Source organism: Marmota monax, unplaced genomic scaffold (assembly GCF_021218885.2).
Source record: "Marmota monax isolate L192 unplaced genomic scaffold, Marmota_monax_Labrador192_F-V1.1 WCK01_AAM20220418_F8-fsc00068, whole genome shotgun sequence".
Lineage (NCBI taxonomy): Eukaryota > Metazoa > Chordata > Mammalia > Rodentia > Sciuridae > Marmota > Marmota monax.
Window position 1 is genome coordinate 354,878 of NW_026692352.1, and position 24,960 is coordinate 379,837.

General features: G+C 38.1%; 2 protein-coding genes and 1 non-coding gene across 3 annotated transcripts; all 3 read right to left on the reverse strand.

The window, feature by feature from the left end:
* Nucleotides 1-3,154: 3,154 nt before the first annotated feature.
* LOC124090963 (olfactory receptor 52H1-like) lies at nucleotides 3,155-4,102 on the reverse strand. Its single transcript, XM_046441782.1, has one exon. It carries the CDS (start codon nucleotides 4,100-4,102, stop codon nucleotides 3,155-3,157), a length of 948 nt encoding a protein of 315 aa, XP_046297738.1.
* Nucleotides 4,103-7,732: 3,630 nt separating this feature from the next.
* On the reverse strand, nucleotides 7,733-7,839 carry LOC124091266 (U6 spliceosomal RNA). Its single transcript, XR_006851312.1, has one exon. It is a non-coding gene; the product is annotated as a U6 spliceosomal RNA (small nuclear RNA).
* A 7,048-nt stretch (nucleotides 7,840-14,887) lies between these two features.
* On the reverse strand, nucleotides 14,888-15,829 carry LOC124090964 (olfactory receptor 52H1-like). The gene has a single exon (XM_046441783.1). It carries the CDS (start codon nucleotides 15,827-15,829, stop codon nucleotides 14,888-14,890), a length of 942 nt encoding a protein of 313 aa, XP_046297739.1.
* Between the last annotated feature and the right edge of the window lie 9,131 nt (nucleotides 15,830-24,960).

A 24,960-nucleotide genomic window follows, 5' to 3' on the forward strand; every position in this document is an offset into this window, starting at 1 on the left:
TTGTATCTTGTAAATTTGTACAATTGATATATGTCAATCAAGAAATTTAAAAAGTAAGTTCTTGTTTTCAGTTCCCTGTACAGTTCTTTGAATGCAGTTCTTCTCAAACTGAAGTCCTGTAAGGTAAATAATTGAGTATTCTGACCTTTATATAGCCATATAGGATAGTGATACTGAGATAGGATGCCTGCAATAGATACTTATAGGTCAAAGAACAGGCGAGGTATTAAATCACTTGTCATTATAATTTTAAAATTCAGTCCAAAATGTAACAATATTCTATGAATAAATGTTACAGAGCAAGGCCACCTACAGAGACAAAGCAACCAAGGATGTCATCTGTCACTGGTTCTTGCTACTGTGCCAGAAAAATTTCAGACACATCACACATAGTAGCAAGAGTTTATTAGAAGGGATAGGTAAAGGGAAAAGGGGACACTCTCAAGGGAAAAAGTGGTTCCCCTGGGAAAGGAGAGGGACAGTGTATATTTCCTGCTCCCCAATTTTGTTGGGCATCTCAGAGAAGTTTCCAGAAAAGTTCTGCCTATGTCCACCAGTTGACCTTTGATAACAGGATTGCATCAGACTTCCACGTCCTCACTGCACATGGTCTTACCCCATGGAGGGGAGATTTTACTATTATAATGACATGTGAAAGATCCAGGCAACTCTGAGTCATTTGGGTGCATGTTGAGGGGCTCTAATTGGGAACACGTTCTTACAAATTTTATGGTTAAGAGTGTTGCCTCTTATCATCTTATCTCCCTGAGTTCTGCAATGTGGTCGGTCTGTGGAAAGATCATAAAATCCTCCACTTCAGGGTAGCTTGTGTTCTTCTTAACAGCAAGGAGGATCATTTAGGGCCTGCATCTCTCCTGCAGATGACATGTTGTTTACTAAATAATGTGACATATCCAATTGACCTCATTCTGGCAGGGGTGAAGTAAATTGCTTATCTGAAAGAAACCATGTGGGGTCAGCACAGTAGGTCAAGTTTGTGGCATTATCTCCTTAACCTCACTGTATCCACTTCTCTCTCATGTCTGTCTCTTACCTACCAATAAGGACCCAAGCCCCCTTCCTGGAAAGGATTATGGACAATTGCCTCAGTAGACTATGTCTTTTTTTTTTTTTTTCAATGAGAAATGACCTGAGTAACTTTCTCAGCATGTTGTCTACCTGAAGAAGTTGAAGATTCAAAAACTTCTTTTCAAAAGACTATGCCCCTTTAAGTAGAAACTGATGGTGGTTTCATCTGTGGATTTCTCTTTTTAAAAATCTATGAATATTTTATAGTTTTAATCCTTAGACAAAAGCCACACCCACAAATATCTCCCTAATTGTCCACTGCCTAATTGTGGCTGAGAGTTATCATGTCAGGGGAGAATAATGCTAAGATTCATAGAAGTTCTTTGTCTAGTAGAAAATATTTATAAGGCACACCCTTAAATATTTCTGTATTCCTAGTAAACAATATTCTTACAAACTTGATCTATAGATGATACAACTCCCTAAAGCATTTTTTACTTGGAGAATTTTTCCTCCTGTGAAGATGCTGTGGGTGGAAAAAGCCACATTTATTACAACATAGCTAAGCTTGACTCTTTAGTATCTACCCTAAATTCTGCTTCAACACTGAACAATTTGATTATTATCTCATATCCCTTTATTTGTACCTTATCATATGTGGCATAAAATCAGTGTTAGCACTTTCAAAACTCTACTTCCAAATCTCCTTAGCCAAATACAACAGAGCATTAGGCATATTTTATACATTCCATATTTAGTTACAAGCAATCTGAAGGCTCAATTAGACTGGATGTGCAAGATGACTTAATGATATGCTGGTAGTTGTTGTTGTCTGCTGTCTGGGATTTCAACTGGGGACATTTATTCGAATATTTATTAATGGCTCCTCCATGTGACCTGGGATGTGCACAGCCTAGTAACTAGGGCTAAGAAGGAGTCTACTAATATCAAGCCTTTGAATAAACCATGGTGGATTATGTGAAGACTTTTATTAAACTAACATATGAAGCCCCAAATATCACTTTTGTGGATATCATTTGTCAAAGATATACTAAGTTCAGCCCAGATTCAAGAAGAAAGATCAGAATCCATTGACATGGGATGGCAAGATGTACACCTTGCAGAAAAGCACAGAAGCTAGAAAATATCATTGTGGTCATTATACAAAACACAATCTGCCCTATCAAGTTACTATAGGGTTATCTATTATATACACTACATTCACCAGAAATATTGACAAGATTGTTTAGTTTTGTGAGAGGAAAAAAAAACATTCTGCCAAAGGAGAAAAATCTTCAAGAAAGAATGACCCAAGCTAAAAAGATAATGCAACAAATACAGAAAATAAATATTTTAATGATATAAGATTTTATGAAGTTTTATGATTTTATGAGATTATATGAAGTCTTAGGATGCATGAATAATGTTAGACAAGAAGCAATTATGGGGAATATACAGGAGTGCTGTCTTTCCTTTAAGCCCCCCACAAATTATTACAAGAATCAAGTTTATAGGTTTTTCGAAAGACTGACTTTTCTGACATGAAAGGAGCCAGGATCTTGGTATCAGAATCACCTGGAGGATTATTAAAGAATGCAAAAGTCCATGGCCGGAGAATAGAGCCTGGAGTTGGCATTTTCACCTAGATGTTCAGGTGATTCAGGTATCCAGTAACTGTTTGGAAACAGTTGCTTTAGCGGATTAATTTTCCCAGAGGATGGTTTAGAAAGTGTAATGATCCCATGTTATGTTTACCAACTTTCAGCTTCAATGTGCTCTACAAAGATAACCCAAATTATGAGGCTTTTCATTACTTTTAACTTGTTTATAAAAATCTTCTATTTTATATATAATCAATATGCTATCCTACATGTCTTGGATATTTTATCTGAATACGAGACAAAGATCTCCCTCTAATCTATCTGTGCATGAAAACATCTTCAATTTTTAGCTTCTCTTCACATACAAATCTTTTCTTACTGCTTTCTCTTACCCATAGTGGATTTCTAGGATTTTATATAAATTGAAGTCAATATTATGGAAATATCAGCTTTTTTAAAAAAATGGAAAAAACCCTCAAATCACTAGTATTACTTTTTGTCTTTGCCACGCCCTCAATCTCATGTCATTGATTCCCTTTAGGGGACAGGAGGAGGTTGATTCTGTCCCGAATCTGCTTGGTCTTCACCCCATAGATGATTGGATTGATGGCAGGAGGGAAAGTCACATAGAGGTTGGCAAAAAGTATGTGGAAGGAGTGAGGAATATTGTGACCAAAACGGTGGGCAAGGACGGAGAATATGGCTGGGGCGTAGAATGTAAGAATGACACCAATGTGGGAAGCACACGTACTGAGTGCTTTTTGGCGGGCATTCCAGGACGGAAGGTTAAAGACAGCATGAAGTATGAGAGTGTAGGAGATACCAATGAGGATCAGATCTGACATGACCGTCATCACAGGCACAGCAAATCCATACCATATATTGATGGAGATGTCTGCACAAGCGAGCTGGGCAACACCTATGTGCTCACAGTACGTGTGGGGAATGATGAGTGTTCGGCAGAAAGGTAGTCGCTTTAATAGGAAGATGCATGGGAAGATGATACAAAAGCTCCTGCTGATAATACCCATCACAATCTTAGTAATAAGCTGATGGGTAAGAATCGCAGAGTATCTTAGGGGGAAGCAAATAGCAACATAGCGATCAAATGCCATGGCCAGCAGGATAGCAGAATCCATGGCAAAGCTGAAGTGGAGGAAAAACATCTGAGTAAGACATCCATGGAAGGTGATCTCCTGAGGACCCAGCCAGAAGATGCTCAATGTTTTAGGTACACACGTATTAGACAGGATGAGATCTGTAGCAACCAGCATGGAGAGGAAAAAGAACATGGGCTCATGGAGGCTGCGATCCGTGAAAATAAGGTAGAGGAGGACGCTGTTTCCTGCCAGGGCCACAAGGTAGATAATAAAGAAGGGAATCCCGATGCAGTGGTGGAAGGGCTCCAGCCCTGGAATTCCAAGCAGAATGAACACGCCTGGATTGAAGCTGCTCATGTTGAATGCCACCATTATGATCGTAGGTTGGAGGAATCTCAGAAACTGAAAATAAAAATTTTATGATATTTGGTTATCATCTTCAATAGAAATTAACCTCTGAGGTTTCTCCAATAGTATCCATTCACTTTCATTTCTCGGAAATGATTAATTATCTTCTTCTCTTTGCTAGTAAATGTCTGCCACATTTTCAGACACAATTTTAAGTCATAAAGAAGTGATGTTTAAACATTGTCCCAGAGACATAAGTCACAAAACTAAATAGTCTTGCCTCTATATCAACAACTCAGAAAATTCTCTAAGAAAATGTGTGCATAGGATAATATTAGGCAGAGACCCACTTAATTGCTAGTTAGGAATTGGAGCAAAGTTCAAGGTGAATTCCCAGCCCTAGACAAATGCCATAACTAATATGTAGGATCACAAGGTGCTTAACAAAGGCAGGATCAATGTCTAAATCCTTAGGTAAAACAGGGGGTCTCTTTTCTTTCTTGCTTCTCCCTCACACTAAGCCATCTTCCCTGGTTCTCATTACTGTTAAAGAAAAGTTCACCAACATAAAGAGGAAAAAAACACTCTTCCCTAAAATTTAACTTTTCAATGACTTAATCTGCCCTTCAGACATTCCTAGTCCAGAATAATGTTCAAGAAAAGGCAGACTATGTTTAGCCAGGCTTAGTAATCCTAGCAACTCAGGAGGCATGTGGATTTTGAGTTCAAATGCAGCCTCAGCAACTTAGTGAGGCTCTAAACAACTTATGACATCCTATATCAAAATATCAAAATAATAATTTTTAAAAAGGTTAGAATGTGGTTCTGTGGTTTAATGCCCCTGGCTTCAATACTTGTTTTTAGAAGAAGAAGAAGAAGAAGGAGAAGGAGGAGGAGGAGGAGGAGGAGGAGGAGGAGGAGGAGGAGGGAGGGAGGGAAGGCAGATTAGCTGGGCAGGGTGGTGCATACCTGTAATCTTTGCAACTTGTAAAGCTGAGCAGGAGGATCACAAGTTCGAAGCAAGCATCAGCAATTTAAAGAGAGAACCTGTCTCAAAATAAAACGTAAACAGGATGTGTGGCACAGTGATTAAGCATTCCTCCATTTAATCCTTGGTACCAAAAGAAAAGATAAAAATAAAAGAGTATAGTCTGATGACTTATTATGTTAGATTTGCCTCATGAAAAGATGATCAAGTCCTTCTCCCAACCCTCCAAGAAGAAAAACAGGAGATGGGTAGCCTGGACTCCAGGCAAAGTTGCCCAGTGGCATTCTTCCCAGTCTAGTCCACTTAATGACTCATTCTGGAAAAACTTTCTTAAAACAGTTGAGTCTTTTTCCAAAACTCTTTTGTACCATGATAGAAACTCTTTTTCTCTAAACTTGGTGTCAATCTTTTTTTTTTTTCTCTCTCTCTCTCTCTGTGTCCCCTGAGTGTTGAAATTCTTCAGTGTTCTGTGTATATCTAACTGCTTTCTTGGTGAGAAACTTCATCTGGGAGATCTTCACAAATCCTGTGACTTATCACTGAGACCCCTATGTTGAACATTTTGAAGTCTATGGTCTTAAACGCAGTACTCTCTCCTCAGTCACACAATTGTTATCCTATGCCTGCCATCTTCACTTAAAAGTCCCACAGGTACACCCCACTCAGAATATTCCAAATTACCCCACTTGTCTGTCTCTTGCACCAACCCTGATTCTACTACATTGTTATATAATTCAACAAATGACAGCACATCACAGTGTTTTTGTCTAGAAACTTTGACTCTATCTTAATCACATCTTCTTCACAAACACCCTCCCCATCTTCTAAACAATTATCCTATCACAAGTATTCACCCTCTAAGTATCTCTGTGTTACATCCACTCATTGCTATCCCTTCAGTGACTGCTCTAGCCTATGTATCATTAGGTGGCACCAAGACCTCTGCATCGGGCTCCTAATTCAAATGCATTTTCCTTTAACAAGTTGGGGAGGGGTTGAAAAAAAAGCCAGAATATATAGAGAGAAAATTAAAAGAGTATTTAAAATATATCTCCTGGTGTACTCCTTTTGGCTTACCTGCCACTAAGAAAGAGTAGAATAAATCAGACATAACTTTCCTCTGTGCATATATGAATACATGACCAGTGTAACACACATCTTGTACAACTACAAGAATGGAAAGTTGTACTTTCCATTCAAGTGTCCCTGGCTTCAATCCTGGTGTCAAAAAAAAGAAAGAAAGAAAGAAAAAGAAGGAGGAGGAGGAGGAAAATAAGAAGGAAAAAAAGAAGGAAGGAAGGAAGGAAGGAAGGAAGGAAGGAAGGAAGGAAGGAAGGAAGGAAGGAAGGAAGGAAAGGCAGACTAGCTTGGCAGGGTGGTGCATACCTGTAATCTTAGCAACTTGGAAAGCCGAGCAGAAGGATCATAAGTTTTAAATACAGTGAACTTGAAAGTATATTCTTACTATTCCAAGAGAAATGGAAATGTGGTCTAAGGTCTATTGCAACTAGAGAGAAAAGGAAAATGGAAAACCTATCACTTCCAGATGGGAAGAAATGGCAAGGATGAAGTCAGCAGTGGATTTCACCTGTGTGTTACTCAAAGAAAGCTCCCCCTCATTAACAAAAGCTTTAGTTACAGGAGAGGCCAATATACCAATATACCGAGAAGCTTCATCAAGAGCCCATAACACAGGATCCAGGGTTCCCACTTAGTACCACAAAATTGTGTGGAATTTCCCTTTCTCACACCCTACCACACATGCACCCCATGCTATCTAAGGAGAGGAAAAGGGACAATATAGAAACTGAAAGGAAAAAATAAAAATTAACAGTTATGCTTATTGAATAACCAGAAACAAATACACTAATCTACATGAAATAAGTAGAAGTTGTCAGAAATTTAAACAAGACAATCGAAGCATATATCTTTGTGTATGTGGGTTTACAGGGCTGAGTGTTGAACTCAGGGCTTCCCACATACAAGAACAGTGGTAAGTTATATCACTAGCCCTATCTTCTTATTTATAAAAAGCAAATAATTTATTTAGAATATGGTTGATTTCCAAACATACAGAAAGCTTAAAAGTCCTCTATGCTTGCTTCTTTTTCTTTCTTTCTTCCTTTCTTCCTTCCTTCCCTTATTTCTTTCTTTTTCCCTTTCTTCTCTTTAGTTTTACATGACAATAGAATGTATTTTGACATATCAAACATACATGGAGTATAACTTTCCATTTTTGTAGTTGTACAAGATGTGTGGTTACACTGGTCAGGTATTCATATATGCACATAAGAAAATTATGTCTGATTCATTCTACTCTTTCTTATTTCCTTTCCCTTCCCTTCTATCATTTCCCTTTGTCTAATCAAGTGAATTTATATTCTTCCTGCTGCTTATTGTGAGTTAGCATCCGAATATCAGGGAGAACATTCTTTGGTTTTTTTGGGGATTGGCTTATTTCACTTACCATGATCGTCTCCAGTTCCATCCATTTACCAACAAATGTCATAATTTCTTCTACTTTAATGGTATATGCACCACGTTTTCTTATCCATTCATCTCTTGAAGGGCCCCTACTTTGTTTCCATAGCTTAGCTATTGTGAATTGAGCTGTTATAAATAATGATGTAGTCACATCACTGTAGTATGCTGATTTTTAAATCCTTAAAAACATGGAATGTTTCACAAATTTGTATGTCATCTTTGCATAGGGACCACGATAATCTTCTCTGTATTGTTCCAATTTTAGTATATGTGCTGCTAAAGTGAGCATTCTCTACTTATTTTTAAAATTTTATTGTAACTATTTTGTAAAAGCCTAAATACTTCATTCACTCAAATGATATATTTAACTCTTAATTTGTACTCATCACACAATTTATAAGCAGTTAATTATAGAATGTTGTAGAGAAGTAGATACTCGAAGTCTGAATTAAGGTAACAATAGAGATTGAACTTCTGACATATAAAAAGATGGAATTGGTAGATCTTGCCTATTGTTAGAAGGATGATAGAAATAACAAACAAAGGTGTTGAAAATTTGGAAAGCTCTTTCATCTCCATGAACTTCCTAATAAGTTTTTTTTTATTCGTTTATTTGCTCATTTGTTTATTTTTTCTTTGATTCTGCTTTGTCTCACAATTTTAGAAAATAATTTAAGAGTTATCAAAATACGCCCACCTGTCAGCTATCCACCAAGGGCAGCAAATTATGGAAACACATTAACTGGCTGGGTGAATAGCATCCACTTTTTTACATCTCCAATACTTAACTCATACCTGAAGAATTTGCATAAAACTCTTCTAGACCTAACCAGGACCTGTGGCATTATTGACATCATGGTAGGATAGAGTTCCTACATGACACTCTAAAGGACTTCAGTTATTTTCTTTGCTTGGTCTTAAGCATCATGTTAACACCCCACCTCAAGTAAGAGTATTAATTGGAAGAGCTCACAGAATCCTCTCCCACGTCAAAAGTGAGATAACTTTGGTCCATCAACTATGTCAGCCCCAATTTAACCTTCACATTTTGGAAATACTTCTGTCTGAAATCCTGCACTTGTGTTTGATCTTGATATTCAGCTAAATTAATTGTCTCTTTTTTACTGGCTAACTCCCACTCACCTACCATCCTCAACAAGCTTTACTGACAAATATTCAAACTAGAAATGTTCCTAAGAACTCATGAGGCCTTTTGCCTTCTTGAATCAGAATGCTTACTGCACTATTTTAGTTTTGCTTTATTAGCTTTCTCATGTAATAAACAGTAAACTTTAATAGGACAGAAGTAAGTTCTCTTAGAATAGTTTTCAATAAGTATAGGGCGAAGAAATTAGCATAGGAGTGTCCTTGGGACTCCACACTAATTCATTTCATCATTCAATTAATACAGTTCATTCAGGTTCACTACCCTGCCATTCACCTAGGTCTCTTTCCCAAATGTCCCTGCATAGCCTACCATAAAATAACACAGAGCAGTGTCCAGTGCTGTTAAACGTTTCTGGGAAACGAAAAGATCTCAAAGAGCATGGGAACTTGCTTCCCTTATTCATGTATCTTCAACTTGATGAAGACTTTCACCAAAGGAATCCATTGTCACTACACCCCACTGAAAGATGGTCTGGAAGTAAGGACACAGGAAGATGTGAGAAATTATTATCTTCCCCACCCACCTTCAAAGTTCTAAATAAAACAAAAGATCTGTAGCTTTGCATTTCCATGATTTACTCAATCTTCCTGGATATCACAAACTGTATATTTTCTTTAATGTATTAATAAGTCTTTGTCTTAGATCACAATCTCTTTGATCACACAATCCTGGTTTTTGTCGTTAGCAAATATTCTACTCATTATTACTTATTGATCGATCTCTGATTAATGAGTGTTGTTCTCTTCTCACCCAAGACTAAAAGTATGTCATGACACATTCTATATTCTAGCTCAGTCCCACTCAACACTAAACACAAGACACATTTTTCAGTAATATCTTTAACGTAAAGTACCATAACTTATGGCTGGTTTTTATTTTAGATGCACTGATACGATGATCTTACTTCTACCTCCTTAAAAATAATGGGCACCCGTGGTTGGTCTATAAATTGCAGAGAACTGCCTTTAAGACTCATCCCAGAAGACAAGTCCTCACCCCATTTTGTATGTTTGCTGCTCCATGGCGTGAATGGGGAAATAAGCTTGTTGGTGCTTGCCCTCATCTTCCCAAGAAACAACAGACACTCCCTCACATACGTGTTCACAAATATAAGCACATGCTTATACTTAGGAGTTAAATGAAAAGTCTCTGAGCTGGACTTTCAGATGTCAATCATCAGATGGCTAGTCCCAGTCTGGAATGGGCCATCCTAAATATATCATGACTACTTATTGTCTTAAACATTTCTCATATTATTAGCATTAGAACTTTTGACCTCCAGAAAAATCTAAAAATAGTTTAGGTAATTTAGTGTAAAGGACTCAGAATTAAGCTCCTCCTAGTTCCAGTGACACATGCCTGTAATCCATCTACTCAGAAGGCTGAACAGGAGGATCACAAGTTTTAACCAGCCTGGAGTCTTCACTTGACCCTGTCTCAAAATAAAAAGCCCAAATGGGCTGGAAGTATAGATTAAGGGTGGAGCACTTTCCTAGTAAATAGGAGGTCCTGAGTTCAATTCCTAGTACAAAATTTATTTTGAAAAGGAAGAAAGAATGAATATCTTACTAGGCATTCCTCTTTGATTCTACTCTCTTCAGTAAGCATAAGCTCTAGAACTATGTTCACGTTTTAACCTAGGCCTTTCTTACTTCTTGGAGTCTCCCCTTTCCCCACCTCCTTTGCTCTTCTTCCTCAGGCCCCCTCTGCACCAGCTTTTACTTCCTCCAAGTGTTCTCCCCTACTCCCCACAAAGTCATACCTCGGAAGTCCTGGTCCTGGAATTGTTTTTGCAAAGGCAGGATTAGGAACAGAGGGTATAAAATAAAGTAGGTCAAAGGCAGTCCACAGACAGAAGTGGCAAGGTCAGGAAGGACAGACAGAGGGACAAAAGGAACAGATGTGGGATCCACGTCACAGTGGGGACGAACAAAAACAGAGCCTAGAGGGTTTAGCACAAAAATACCTCCCTTGTCTTCTCCTGGGATGAAAGACAAATTAGAAGAGAGGGCTTCTGAGCCAGAGAGACCTATGAGCCCCAGTGATTCAAACAAATTAACACTCCCTATACTAGAAACTTATTCCTCTGCTAATATTAGTGAAAGCTTGTATCTTAGAATCCAAAATCATAGTGTAAAGATGTAAATGTGTAGGTTCTTTCTCTTATCCATTCCAATGTTGATGGCCAACACCGATAAAACAAAAGGCAGATTGTTAAGAGAAAACATATCATATTCATTCAATCTGATTTTTAGTTGTCACGGGAGATTTCAGAAATAAAGATCCAAAGACTCAGTGAAAACTGCATTTTTAAATTCAGGTTCAATGAAGAAGGGACAGCTGGGCAGAAATGTGATTGGACAAAAAAGGTAGGATCTCATGGTAACTAGCTGGGGAATCTTAATGACACCTGTTGATTTGGATTCTTCTTAGTCTGTGTAACATTCCTTTCCCTCCAAGTAAGTCCTCAGAAATTAAGGTCTTAGATCCTCCTTTCAGGTGAGGTAGATGAGCAACCTCTCCAGGTTTTATGTCTTTCCTCCAGGGAGAGTTTTAGTTTCTACGCTTTCCTTGAGAAAGAAGAATTTTAGTTTCTATGACATTTTTTCTGGGGATAAACAGGAAATAAAGAGAGATGGACAAGAGCAGAGGAGACTTCTTTCTGAGGCCCTTCTGATTTCTGGTATTTCAAAGTATTCAAAATGCCACAGACCACACTTTAGGGTAACATGTTGTAATACCGCTGGTAGCATAATAGAATCAAAATCTTAGTGAGTTGAAATACATCCCCTTGTATCCTTAGATGACAATGCCCTGGAAACATTTTTCAGTGCCTGGCATTTCTGCAGTTGTGAAGAGGCCTCTCTTTCTGATGGTTTCTTCACTGGCCAATCTTGGTTGGCATTCTTCATCTTGCCTCTGTGGTGAATCAGCCTGATGCTGTGGAATTTTATTTTTCTTTATGTTGAATTATAAATCCAGGCTAAAACTCATTTGTTTTAATCCATTTATTGAGCAGCTATTATGTGCTATCACAATTGCATTCAATAGGAATACATTAGTGAACAAGGCAGGTGCTAACTTGGTCCTCAGGACTAATGGAGATCAGACATTAAAAACTAAATACAACAGTAATCATCTCATCAGGACTTTGATAGTCCTAAAATTAAAAATGCATGTGCGATGGGAATGTATATAAGAGATCGTATTATAGTATACAGTATTCAAGGAAAGATTTTTCTCTCTCTTTTTTTTTTTTTTTTTGTACAGGATATTGAACTCAGGGGCACTCAACCGCTGAGCCACATGCCCTGCCCTATATTGGATTGTATTTAGAGACAGGGTCTCACTGAGTTGCTTAGCACCTCACTTTTGCTGAGGCTGGCTTTGAACTCGCAATCCTCCTGCCTCAGCCTCCCAAGCCACTGGGATTACAGACGTGAGCCACCATGCCCGGCGAGGAAGGACTTTTAATTGAAGCCTAAATAAGAGGCACCAAGCCAATAACAGTGACTAGAAATTGTACATATTTGTGAAGCTGAAACTAGGCAAGTAATGGTGGGTATGTGGTCTTAATTCAATTATCAACAGTTGTATCATTCTAGCCTTTTGGGACATTTTCAGCAACTTCTTCAAAATACAGAGCTAACTCCACCAAGATACCCTGAATATATTTTTCAGCTGAGTATATAAGAGAGATGGTGAGTTTAGGATATAAAACAATGGCTAAAATAATGTACTGTGAAATCTATGCTAGCTATCAACAGTTATTTAAAAGGCCATGAACAATAGTTGAGAGAAAAGAGTTTTGTTGATGTTTGAATATACTTGAAAAAACATTAAAAACATGAGGGGCATTAGGTATTTTCATTGGGCAGAGTGTAAAAAAATACAAAAGACTATGTTTCAGCCTTCAAGAAATATATGAAACAGATATTGGATAGAAAAACACATAAGAAAATAAGTGATAGTTTTCAATAATGCCAAAATTAAAGTTCCTATATGAGCCTCTTCTGAGCCACTTCACCAACATTTCAGATAGAAAAAATATATCTGAATACACACATACAAATAGGATCTTTATGTCAGAATGCCAATTTTACTCATTATTTCCTTCAATTTTTAAATATATATTTATTATGATTTAAAACATGCCTTTATTTTGAGTGGAGATTTGGGATCTAGATGGTCTTATCCTAAGGCAGTTTCCCAAGAGGACTATTGGTGGCTTCCACCCAACCCCATTGGAAATTTATACCAATTTTATATTAAGTACAATCACAAGACACTGGGTATGGCAATATAAAAAGATTATTTCTGGAATTACTTTCTCAAAGATGCAAGGAACTGCTATAAATTGTAAATAAACATAAATTAAGTATAAGTAAATATAACTAAAATGTAACACTTGGAGTTTTATGAGAGCTTGCTCTTTTCATTTAAGTTTTCCTTGTCCTGCAATCATCTTAAAGGAGGACAATATTCAAGCATAGTCCTGAGGACCTGGAATCACTGAAAAATTTCAAGGTAATGGTGACCCAATCACACGTAACTTATAAAATGCTCATTATGGCTTTCATAGAGTGCATTAGAAGGAACAGGTTGGAAATCCTTCAAAAAGACTATGAAATACTCTCAGAGAGATAGGTAATACACTAAAGCTCTGTCAAATTCCATGTCATAATAAAGGTCAGAAAGTGATGTTTATATTCACCAGAATGAATAATAGAAACTTCAGACTCAATTGTTCAATTTATTATTCTTATTATTTTGCATTACAATTCTTAATACACTTTTATACCACAACTTATCATGTCTCTGATTGTATATCAGGTATGTTGAGTTAATTTTGTCAGATGGCATCATAAGAGAAATAAAGGCAAATCGCAGTTCTAAGGCAGTAGCATTCCTATTTTTAATAGTGCAATTTATCATTGAAGGAAGATGGGAAAGAACACTTGGTACAGAGACATGTAGTGAGTTTGCAGATCATTTTTGGAGAAAATAATCTGGGAGTGTTGAGGACCGCAAATCAAGTCAAGATGGCGGCCTGGCAGTTTGCCAGGAGGAGTGGTTTGTGAGGCAAGCCACCAAGCCATTAAGATGGTAGAGATTCCTTATTGACTGATTGCTGTAACTGGATGATGCTAATTGAGTCAAGCTGTGTGTAATGAGTTAGGTATATATACCTCTGCTGTTTTGAAATAAGGCGGCTCCCGCTACCTTGGGTGCCTGCTACCTTGAGTTCCTGCTCAGTTCCTGCTGAGTTTCCCCGCAATAAAGCAGTTCCTGCTTCAACCTTCAAGTTGCTTGTCACCTCCCGGTTATTTTGCCCAGCCGGACTCTTCATGGGAGAGTTTGTAAGGCATTAGTGTGAGTAGAATCCCAAGAAGTAATTAGATGAAGAGTTCAGAATACAGAATCATATAAATCTGTATTCTGTGCTTGGATCCTCCTTTAAGCATCTTTCTACAATTTTGGTAAGTCTGTGACTCCTTATTCAAAAACAAATTAAATAATATTACTCTCTCAAACATATTTTTAATTATTAATCTTAAACCATAAAATAAAATCTAAGGGATATTTTTTAAAAGTGTTGGATTTCTTTGTGTATTTAATTAAGAAAAATGGGTACAAAAATATGTACCGCTAAGCTTTCCCAGATGGGGAGGAAAAAATAAAGCAAGTAGAGAATTTAAGAAAAAGTAATAATAATGTATGTTATCAGGACCAAAGTTTGAAACATAGTGTTTGATTATAGCAGAGAATGTTGATAACTACCTGACAAAGGAAGGCAGAAGACTTTTGCTTTTATTTCAAAACCACAGGATGAGTTGCATCTGGGGAAATATCTATTCTTCAAATATCTTCAAAATTAGCAACAAGAATAATATGAACCTTAGTTTGGCTCTGCTGCATCCAGCATCAGCTTTTACACACACACACACACACACACACACACACAGAGGCAAGGTATTAAAGAAAAGAGTTCATGTTTCAGAAATTTAAATGGCTTGTCTTTCTCTACTTTTCCACTTCCTTATATTCTTTACAAGGGTAGAATGCTTAAATTTTAAATTATTAAGAGGTATACCCTCATTTTGTGTCTTTCTATGTTACGTAAAATTTCAAAAAATCAATTAATCTAAATTTCACCTTTGGTGTCCACTCACTGTGGCCTCTTCCAAGTGATGAGAAGAATAAATTTCTCCTGGATCTGCTTGGTCTTCACACCATAAACAACAGGATTTAGGGCAGGAGGGATGGCCACATAGAAGTTGGCAAATAGGATAAGGACATTCCAAGGGACACCGTGCCCAAAGCGATGAGCAAGGATAGAGAAGAAGGCAGGTGTGTAAAACATGAGGATAACACAGACATGGGAGCCACAGGTGCTCAGGGCCTTTTGGCGGGCACCCAGGGATGAGAGTTGAAAGACAGCACGGAGGATGAAGACATAGGACACAGCAATAAGGATGACATCTGAGATGACAGTCATGAGAGGTACAGAAAATCCATACCAAATGTTGACGGAGATGTCAGCAGAGGAAAGCTGAGCAACACCTATGTGCTCACAGTATGTATGTGGGATGATGCGGGTCCTGCAAAATGGTAAGCGTTTTAGAAGAAACACATCTGGCAGGACAATAGAGAAGCTCCTCACAACAATGCTCACCATAAGCTTGATGATCACCTGTGGGGTCAAGACGGTGTTGTATCTCAAGGGCAAGCAGACGGCCACATAGCGATCAAATGCCATGGCCAATAGGACAGCTGAGTCCACTGCAAAGCTGAAGTGCAGGAAAAACATCTGTGTGAGACAACCAGAGAAGGTTATTTCTTGGGAGCCAAGCCAGAGGTTACTGAGCAGTTTGGGCACTGTGGCAGTGGACAAGATGAGATCCTTGCTGGCCAGCATGGACAGGAAGAAGAACATGGGCTCATGGAGGCTGCGCTCAACTGCAATGAGGTAGAGCAGGATGCAGTTGCCCACAATGGCCACAAGGTAGATGACACAGAAGGGAATCCCAATCCAGAGGTGGAAGTGCTCCAGGCCAGGTATTCCAAGAAGGATGAAGGAACTTGGGTTGTAACAACTTGAGTTATACATGGTCTCTTCAGTCTGGGATCCACTGGTTCTTGAGCCCTAAGGACAAACCAGCTGTCAGTGTGAATTATGAAATCTGCCAATTCTACTGTGGAGCTGAAAATAGTTGGTTACTGCAACTATCACATTCAGGGTTCCTACATTAGAAGCATGTACTCTCCCAGGGATGATGAGCTGGCACCTGTGGGATTGACTAGTCTTATACATTGACATACATATATATATATATATATATATATATATACATACATATACATATACATATATATATATATATTCTAATAAACCCTATGATATAGCTATTTTGGGGGTCAATAATTTTTTATGATTATACATCAATAACTTTCTTTTCCATTGTGGATTATTTAAATTGCACCCTCATTCATAGGGCAAAAAAAATCAATTTTGAAGCAAAAGGCAAAAAATATTAGAAGAGGGAGGACATGGAAAGAGAATAATAATAATAATAATAATAATAATAATAATAATAATAATAATAAAAGTAGTAAAACTGTTATATATGATGAAGTTTGTTATATGAAAGCAGGAGGAAAAAAATAACAAAAAGAGAAGAAAAAGGGGCACATTTCAGGGCTGGGGTGATGTGGGAACTTTTACTTCAATGATTGAAATATGGTTCAAATTTGGAGGTATATTTATTGAGATGCCATCTACCAGGGAACATTCAGGGACAAGGGAACAACATTCCCCCTTCTCAACAAGCAGTAAGCTCAGTATGATTTAAGACTTCACAGGCAATATTGGAAACTTTAGAGGATCTCTGTTCCGTTTGCTAGTTGGGGAGATAGCTTTATAGATCAGTGATGATCAGTGAGTCTCACAATGCCTCCAAAATAGAAAACAACTAGTGCAATTTGTCATAGGCAAAATCAAACACAGCTGACTCTCCTCCACTGGAATTAAAACAAAGAGATACTAAGAAGTTTTGCAAAAAAAAAAAAAAAAGTTTTCTTTTCCTCAAAGTTCTCCTTTCTTTTCGGTATGCCAGTGTTTGGACTCTATGTGTGAAAAGCTCCATCTGTGTAGAAAATAGCACATTTGGGGTGGTCTTTACATTGAAAATGCCCTTCACACTTTAACTCCACTTCTGTGATCTGTTTTATAGAGTACTTTGAAATGAGAAGGGAAGGGAAATGGGCACACTGACACCAGTAGGTATGGCACTGGAGAGGCCCTGCAGCATATATGCCATCCTTACATGAGTTTTGAAGAAGTTTTGCTTTTACCTTACACACACACACACAAAATTTTTGTAAAATCATTCTAAAGCTTTTAAGTATAGGAAGTGGACTTTGCAAGCCCGTCACAAGTCACAACTTGCATGAGTGTGTTTGGCAGGACTCCGTTGTCCTATATACAAGAAGAGATGGGAGAAACCACATAGGATTTTGTGACATCTCTCAACTCTTCTAGGTCCCCCCACCCCACCCATCCAGTCAAAGCTTTACAGAAGGAGGCTTCTCGCTTAGTTTTGAATTTCAGAGTCCTCAATCAGCCCAAGCAAAACCACTATATCTACCTAGGAGAAAAGTAACTAGTTCCCATTGTCCAAGACAGCTCCCTGTATGAATGCCTGCTATAAGTTCCATCTTCAGAACTGATGCAAACTAAACTCCTATAAGGACTGAGCTTCTATGGAGAATGTACAGCAACAGAGTCCCCATGAAATCCTATCTAAAATGATGGTCATGTGGTCTCCTGTGGCCTTAAAAGCAGGTGGACAGAGAAAGCTCCCAGCATCTCGGGAATTTTGGAGAGAATGCCACTTATAGCACAGAATTGCTGCACACATACACCCCACCTCAGGACAACACTGAAGGAGAAGAAAACTCAATAATCATTACAACTACAAAGGGAGGCTAAAATAAAACATCCAAACTCAGATCTGCTGCTTTAGTGAAAACTTCATTCCTTTTGCCCAGAGAGCCCTTTTCTCCTGAATTCCTGGATCCATCTATTCCTGGCTCTAAGTACAGACCAGCTATATTTGCTGGTCTGCACTTGAAGCCAATAGTCTCCTCAGGCTCTAATTCCTTGTCATAGAATCATTGGTGCCAGAAGAATCCCTTTCTGTCAGGGCCAGGTCCTTCAGGGCTCAGCCCATACTTGGACCCAGAGTAAAGGGAGTCTGCATTGTTTGATGAAATGACAGAGCCAGTGAAGGCCTTTCTCTTCACTAAGTGACTGCACTTTTTAACTCACCAGACTCTGAGTTCTGTCGCTTGGTGAACAGGGTTAGTAGGAACTATCTATTTAGAAGAAACTGAGTACGATTTTAAACTAGGAAATATTGTCGTAAGAAGTAAATGAAAACATTTATGCATTTGCTCATATTCCCAGGTCATTTAGGTTAGATGGGCCCCTCCACTCCCCTTCCCTCAAAGGGGATAAAAGACATCATAATAAGTAATTTCTCTTGAGATGGAATGTCACTGGGGTTTTAATAGCTTGTGGATATTGGACCCACAGGATATTCAGCTCTAGACAAATCCGACAACATCAGTTGAGACAGCATTCTCAGAAGCCTAAGAATAGTTTTGTTTTCCCAATATTCTTTAGTTAGTCTTTATGTATACTTTCACCAATACTATTCCAATACAACTAAGACTTTCTAGATTATTGACATTGGAGTTTAAGCCCTGCAATTTTTTTTAATTTTTTTTTTTAATATTTATTTTTCAGTTTTCGGCAGACACAACATCTTTGTTTGTATGTGGTGCTGAGGATCTGAACCCGGGCCGCACACATGGCAGGCGAGCGCTCTACCGCTTGAGCCACATCCCCAGCCCTAAGCCCTGCAATTTTGTCTTTAAAATTTTCTTACCCATTTTCAGTACTTTGCACTGACATAAAAGTTTTAGAAGTTATGTCTTATAACTAACACATACACACACACACACACACACACACCACACACACAAGTTGGATTATTTGATTGCATTGAGTCTATGTGTTAAAATGGAAATATTTGACACTTTTGTAAAATTGAATATTTATTCTAAAAATATAAATGTAATACATCTCCTTATTAATGTAGTTTTATAAAATTTTCCCAATAATAGATTAAAATTCTTATATGTACTTAAAAATACAAATATACATTTTTTTGGATGCTGAGTATATTTGCATCATGCAGCCACTCTAAAAAAGTTCCCCTAAATTCCTGACTTTAAACAGTAGAAACAGATGATCTATTGCAGTTCACAAGCCCACTATTCATCTTACAGTGTTGAAAACAATGTATTGAGATGGTTGCATGTCTTTTGAGAAACTCTAAAAGAAAACATTTCCTTGTGTTTTTTTTTCTGGCCACAAGAAGCCCACTGGTCTTCAAAATCAGCAATGATACTTCTGCCTTTTTACCATAGTCACCTTTTCCTGTGATTCTCCAATTCTCTCTTCCTCTTCCATTTTTAAGAATCCTGTTATTGCATTTGAGTTATTTCGATAAACCAAGATATGTCCCTATATTAATGTTGATTACTTTTATTTGAACTGTAACTGAAATTTATGTGAATCTGAATTCCCTTTTGCCATGGAACTTAACATTATTACAGGCTCTTAGGTTTAGGATAAGGCTATTTTATTTATTTATTTATTTATTTTTGTAGAACCATTATTCTGTCTGTAGTTTTATAGTTGGTAAATTATATTCATTGAATTCACTATTTTTTTTTCTTTAATACTGAGGGGGCACTAAGAATAGAGAGTTAAAAAGTGCAGTCACTAAAGGGGCACTTTATCACTGAGCTACATCCCTAGACCTTTTAACTTTTCTTTAACTTTCTGCATCAGCCTCTCAAGTAGCTGAAATTACAGGCATCAGCCTTTGTGCCCAGCTTCAATTCACTACTCTTGATTAGTGTTACTATGCTAGATATATCAGTAATACTAGATGCAGTTACATGGCATATATTGTTGTTCATTTGTATTTGCTTCTAAATTTTTCCTTATTCAAGCTAATTTGTCATATGGATACGCGGAATTATTTTCAGGTATCCTGGTTGTTTGAAGGATGTTTTGTGAGAAGGTGGCTCACACTGACTTCTCTTTCTTTACCTCCTCCTTCTGCTCACCTTTCCAGATATCCCGACCTATTCTTCTAGACATTCCAACCTAAATTAAGCTTAGTATAGTGATTTGAGATCCTGATCCAGTGATGAATTTATGGATATCAAATATCTAGTGAGACAAAATTAGAAAACTGTAAAAATAATAAATAAAACTTTAAAAATCACTGAACAGATTTAATAGAAGATTAAAGATGGCAGAAGAAAGAGTAAGTAAACTTAAAGGTAAATCAATACATACTCTCTGGCCTAAAAACTATTTACTTAGATTATGAAAGAAAAAAATACAAAGGGGACAATATCAAAGGAATAACACACATTATTCAAGGAAGAAGAGGAAAAGTAAATATTTCAAAATATATTTAAAGAGATATTAGCTGTCCCCCCTGCCCTCAAATAAAACGGTCCTAGGTTAGTGAAAGACAACTTTAAGAAGAATAAATACAAAGAAAGCTGCCATCAAGAACATCCTAGTAAAGGTTCTGAGAAAAATTTGACTGTAGCCATAGGAAACAACACAAAAAATCAATAGATTATCCCCCAAAAGGCCCATGAATGAAAGACTTCGTCTCCAGGGTAGTGCTATTGGGAGATTACTGAACCTTTAGAAGGTGGACATCCACCAGTCACTAGGGTCCTGCCTTCAAAGGGCACTGAGGGCCCTGGCCCCTTCCTCTTCCTCTTTTTTGGCTTTCTGGCCATGAGGTAAGCACCTTTGCTCTGTTCTTTCATGCCACTTTCCACCATTGCCATCCTAATTCTCACCAGAAGCCTAAAAGCAATGGGCTAATCATGAACTGAAACTTTAACTCTATGAATCACAATAACCTTTTTCTCTTTATGAGTTAATTATTTCAGTCATTTTGTTATAGTGATATAAAGGTAACTAACACAACCTCTAATTAGAAATAATGAAATGACATGTCTTAAAAAAATAAAAGGAAAAGTCAAATAATGATTAGTTCACAATTCTGTATACTGTGAAAATATTTTCTATGCATTGAGTGTGATGGTACTCTCCTGTAATCCCAGCAACTCAGGAGGCTGAAGCAGGAGGATTGCAAGTTCAAGGCTGGTCTCTGCAATGTAGTGAGACCCTAAGCAACTTAAAGAGATCCTGTCTCAAAATAAAAATTAAAAAAAATAAAATAAAAAGGCCTGGGGATGTGTCTCGATCTAATTACCCCTGAGTTCAATCCCTGGTACTGAAAACAAACAAACAAAAATCTAAGAATGGAACCACCAAATATGTTCCAGCCATCCCACTCTTCAGTTATTGGTCCAAAAGAATTAAAATAGGCATACTATAGGGATATAGCCACATCGGTGCTTATAGCTGCACAATTCACAATTGCCAGGCTATGGAATAAACCTAGGTACCTTTCAACAGATAAATGGATAAAGAAAATGTTATATATACACAATGGAGTATTAACCATCCATAAGAAGAATGGCATTATGTTGTTTACTGATAAGTGGATAGAATGGGTAGCTATCATACTATGTGAAATAGGCCAGACTCAAAAAGTCAAAGGTTGAATGTTTTTTCTGATAGTGCAAAATTAGTGGGAAAGAAAGAGAGAGACAGAGACAGAGAGAGAAAATGTTCCATCAAAACAGAAGATATCAGTGGACAAGAGGAAGAGGATTGACAGGGAGGGAAAAGGATCAGGGTAAGGAAGGAAGAGTGGAATAAATCTGACCCAACCTTCCTACGGACATATATGAATATGCCACAGTGAATCTCACCATCATGTATAAGACATTAAAATATAACAAAAAAGTAATAGATCAGTAGAGGAAAGGGAAGAGACAGAGGGCAGTGGGGAAGGAAAGGAGAAGTACTGGGGACTAAATTAGAGCAAATTACACTCCATACTTTCATAATTATATCAAAATGAATCCTAAAGTTACAAAAAAAAACAAAAAACCTAAAAGAACCAATAAATATATAAGCACATGAATAAATAAGAAGTTAAACCATGAGGAAATGCCTCCTCCCCATTCCGCTTTCCTCAGGAGAGGTGCACTAGTTGCTGGATGGATCAGCACTCACTGGGGCCCTGAACAAAGGCTTCTGAAACTTTATGAATCTGGAGAGGCAGGGGAAGCCCAAAGGGGAAAGAGCTAGAAAGCGAAAAGCACTGAGTACTGAGACCTACCAGAGAAATGTCTTCAAGCTTTCCTAACAATAAGACCTCCTGGCAGTCATATGGCTAGGAGGACCTCTTAGCGAGAACATGGCCTATCAAGGAGGGAAAGGCACAGGCAGGGGTAGAAGGAACAGCACCCAGGTGAGTCAACACAAGCTGCCTATCAGGATCTGGACATGTTTTCTGTGTTGGAGGGAGACATTGGAAAGCAGGGTGGAGTAGTGTCCCAGGTGTTTCACAGCCAGGACTTCTGGGGGCTATGCAGGGCAACCTGTTGGAGTTGAGCAGGGCTTCCCCAGGTGTTCCTCCCCAGGTGTTCCTCCCCAGGTGTTCCTCCCCAGGCGATCCTGGAAGTGCCCCAAGACATGTGGATGCTGCTGTTGCTGCTGTTGCTTTTGCTTCTGTCTTGGCTGCTGTGTTCTGTCTTCAGGGCAGTGGGTTGCTGGCAGGGTACTCCAGAGTTTTGCAGTAACAGACCCTGCACTGTGACACTCTTGCTTACAGGGAGATTACCTCTGCAGGGGATCTAAATAAAATTCTAGGGTCATTTTCAGGCTTCTGGGCAAAGTGATCTTAAAGGGGTTCCACATGCTTTCTGCCCCACTCTGAAGTTTCGATAACTATTGCTCTGGGACCTGAGCAGAATCTTCTGGCCATTCCCATTAGCAGATGGATCCAAGATGTGGTGGGGGCACCATTTCCCCATCTGTCTCCAAATCCCTCTGTGTTGAAGCTCCCCTCTTTCCCCAGTGACTCCTGCCTCCTGATGTTCCTGCCTCTGTGCATTCCCTCCCCACCCCAAGGGTGGACAGAACTACTGAATTCCTCATAACTAACAATATGTGGCCAAGATGAAGAGATGCCAGCACTGTGACTGTGCCCTATGATCTAACACCGTCTTACTGGAGCAGTAGCTCCCTTTCTCCTACTGTCCTTCAAGAAGCAGTCGCCATCCTGTGAACTATCCATGGAGAAGTGCATGGACCAGGAAATTTGGACAGTCTTCAGAAGCTGAGGGCCTCTGTTCTACAAGTGCAAGGCACTGTATTCTACCACTAACCTGAGTTATCTTGGAACCAGACCCTTTTCTCCTTTAACCTCCCAGTGGACACCTTCACTACACACTGCTGAGGTTCTGAAAGACAGAACCCTTCTAAACTGCTGCCAACACTTATGAGAGACAGACTCTGTGAGCTAACCGAAGCCTTCTATGTCCTTCAGTTTGGGGTAGCCTTTTATACAGCAATAGAAAACTAATATAGCCTTTCTCTACCATATTGAGTGATATTGAAGATATTATTACAATTATAAAATCAGATTATATGGCTATGAATATGATAAGAAAAAAGATATTTTACAGTGATGTAATATTTATAATTTGGTAACACATATTAAGGGCTGTGACTATTTACACAAATTATTCTATTTCATTAAACAAAGTTAATAACCTTAAATCATGAAAAAAACTAAAAGTAAATACTCATTTTTAAAAATATTTATTTCAAATCAGAGAAACCAAGAAAAAATAATAGGTACAACTCTGTGTCAATGCTTATTTGCCAAGAAATATCAGAAGTTATTACAAATATTCTATTATTTAATTCTCACAATATCATTTCAAGTAAGTTTTGTTGTGTTTATTTATGTTTATACTTATATATGTTCATACTTATATTTATGTATATATTTCAAAAGAAATTGAACCTCATAGAAATTAGTTAATTTGATAAGGGCCACTATGTGGTGATATCCTCATGCACAATTTTGTTTTCCAAGTGCAAGCATTCAACAATCCAATTACAATGTTTAACCTCTACACTAAAAATATTTTCTTATTTTCAGCAGTAGCATGCTGGGCATGAAGTGGTTCGGCAAATTATCCATCATCGTGACCCTCTCCTGCCTCATTTATGGCTGCACGGATTCAGAATGTCAAATTATATTTCTTGGTCTCCAGGGTTTATCTTAAGATGCCTCAGGCTCCTGCTGCAGCTCAGCACTTCCTGGGCTGCCCCTTCTGCCCCCAGCACCTTCAGAATCAGGCTGCTGCCTCTTCCATGGTAGTTGGTGCAGAGAAATGAGCAGTGATGTTGGAGTAACATGGACCTAAAACTAATCTGCCTCTCCTGCTCCTTAGCATTAGGAGCATAAGGAGGAACTCTGTTTACAAATTCCTTTAACTTTTTTTTATATAAATGTGTCCTTCTTCTGGTGCTTTTAACAGAGTAACTGGCAAAGTGTTTATGTATTTACATTTAATTATATTCACTATTATATGTATATATAAGTATGTGTGCACAAATGAATTTGTGTGACTATTGCCAAACATAATCTGGAAAGACACAATCCCAAATGTCATAATCTCAAACAGCATAATCCTCAAAGGGGAAATCCTAAATGATGAAAATCTCTGAAGTCTAAAATCCTGCAATCACAATCTCAAAAGATTAAAACCCTGAAAGTGGAATCCTGGAAGCTGAAATTCTGAAAGCTGCAATTCCCTCTGTGAGCAGTGGGGGGAGGCTATACAAGAGGAAGGGAAAAATCAAACTGTGGGGAAAGACTTAGTGTTTGGGTTGTAGGCAGGATTCTTGCATCATTTTAGTTGAATGAAGGTTAGTGTATGTTAGGTTCTTTGGGGGGGGGGGGTTGCTCAAATGCAGGCGGATATTAACAAGAAAATAGACAGGAGTACCTGGGGGTAGTTAAGGGCTTAGGGGGTAGTAAAGTAGTATTCATCTATTTGCATTTAAAACCCAGAAACCTGATAAAGCATTATTTTTGAGTCTGTGAGGGTTTCTAGAGACATGAGTGTATAACTATGAGTGGCCTAGATGGTTGAGGTCCATTGTGGCTGGCACCATCCAATCTGCGTTGGCAGGAAAAAATA

Excerpts from the sequence above, each read along its gene's own strand:
- LOC124090963 (XM_046441782.1), bottom strand. The coding sequence starts at position 4,102 with ATGGTGGCATTCAACATGAGCAGCTTCAATCCAGGCGTGTTCATTCTG.
- LOC124090964 (XM_046441783.1), bottom strand. The coding sequence starts at position 15,829 with ATGTATAACTCAAGTTGTTACAACCCAAGTTCCTTCATCCTTCTTGGA.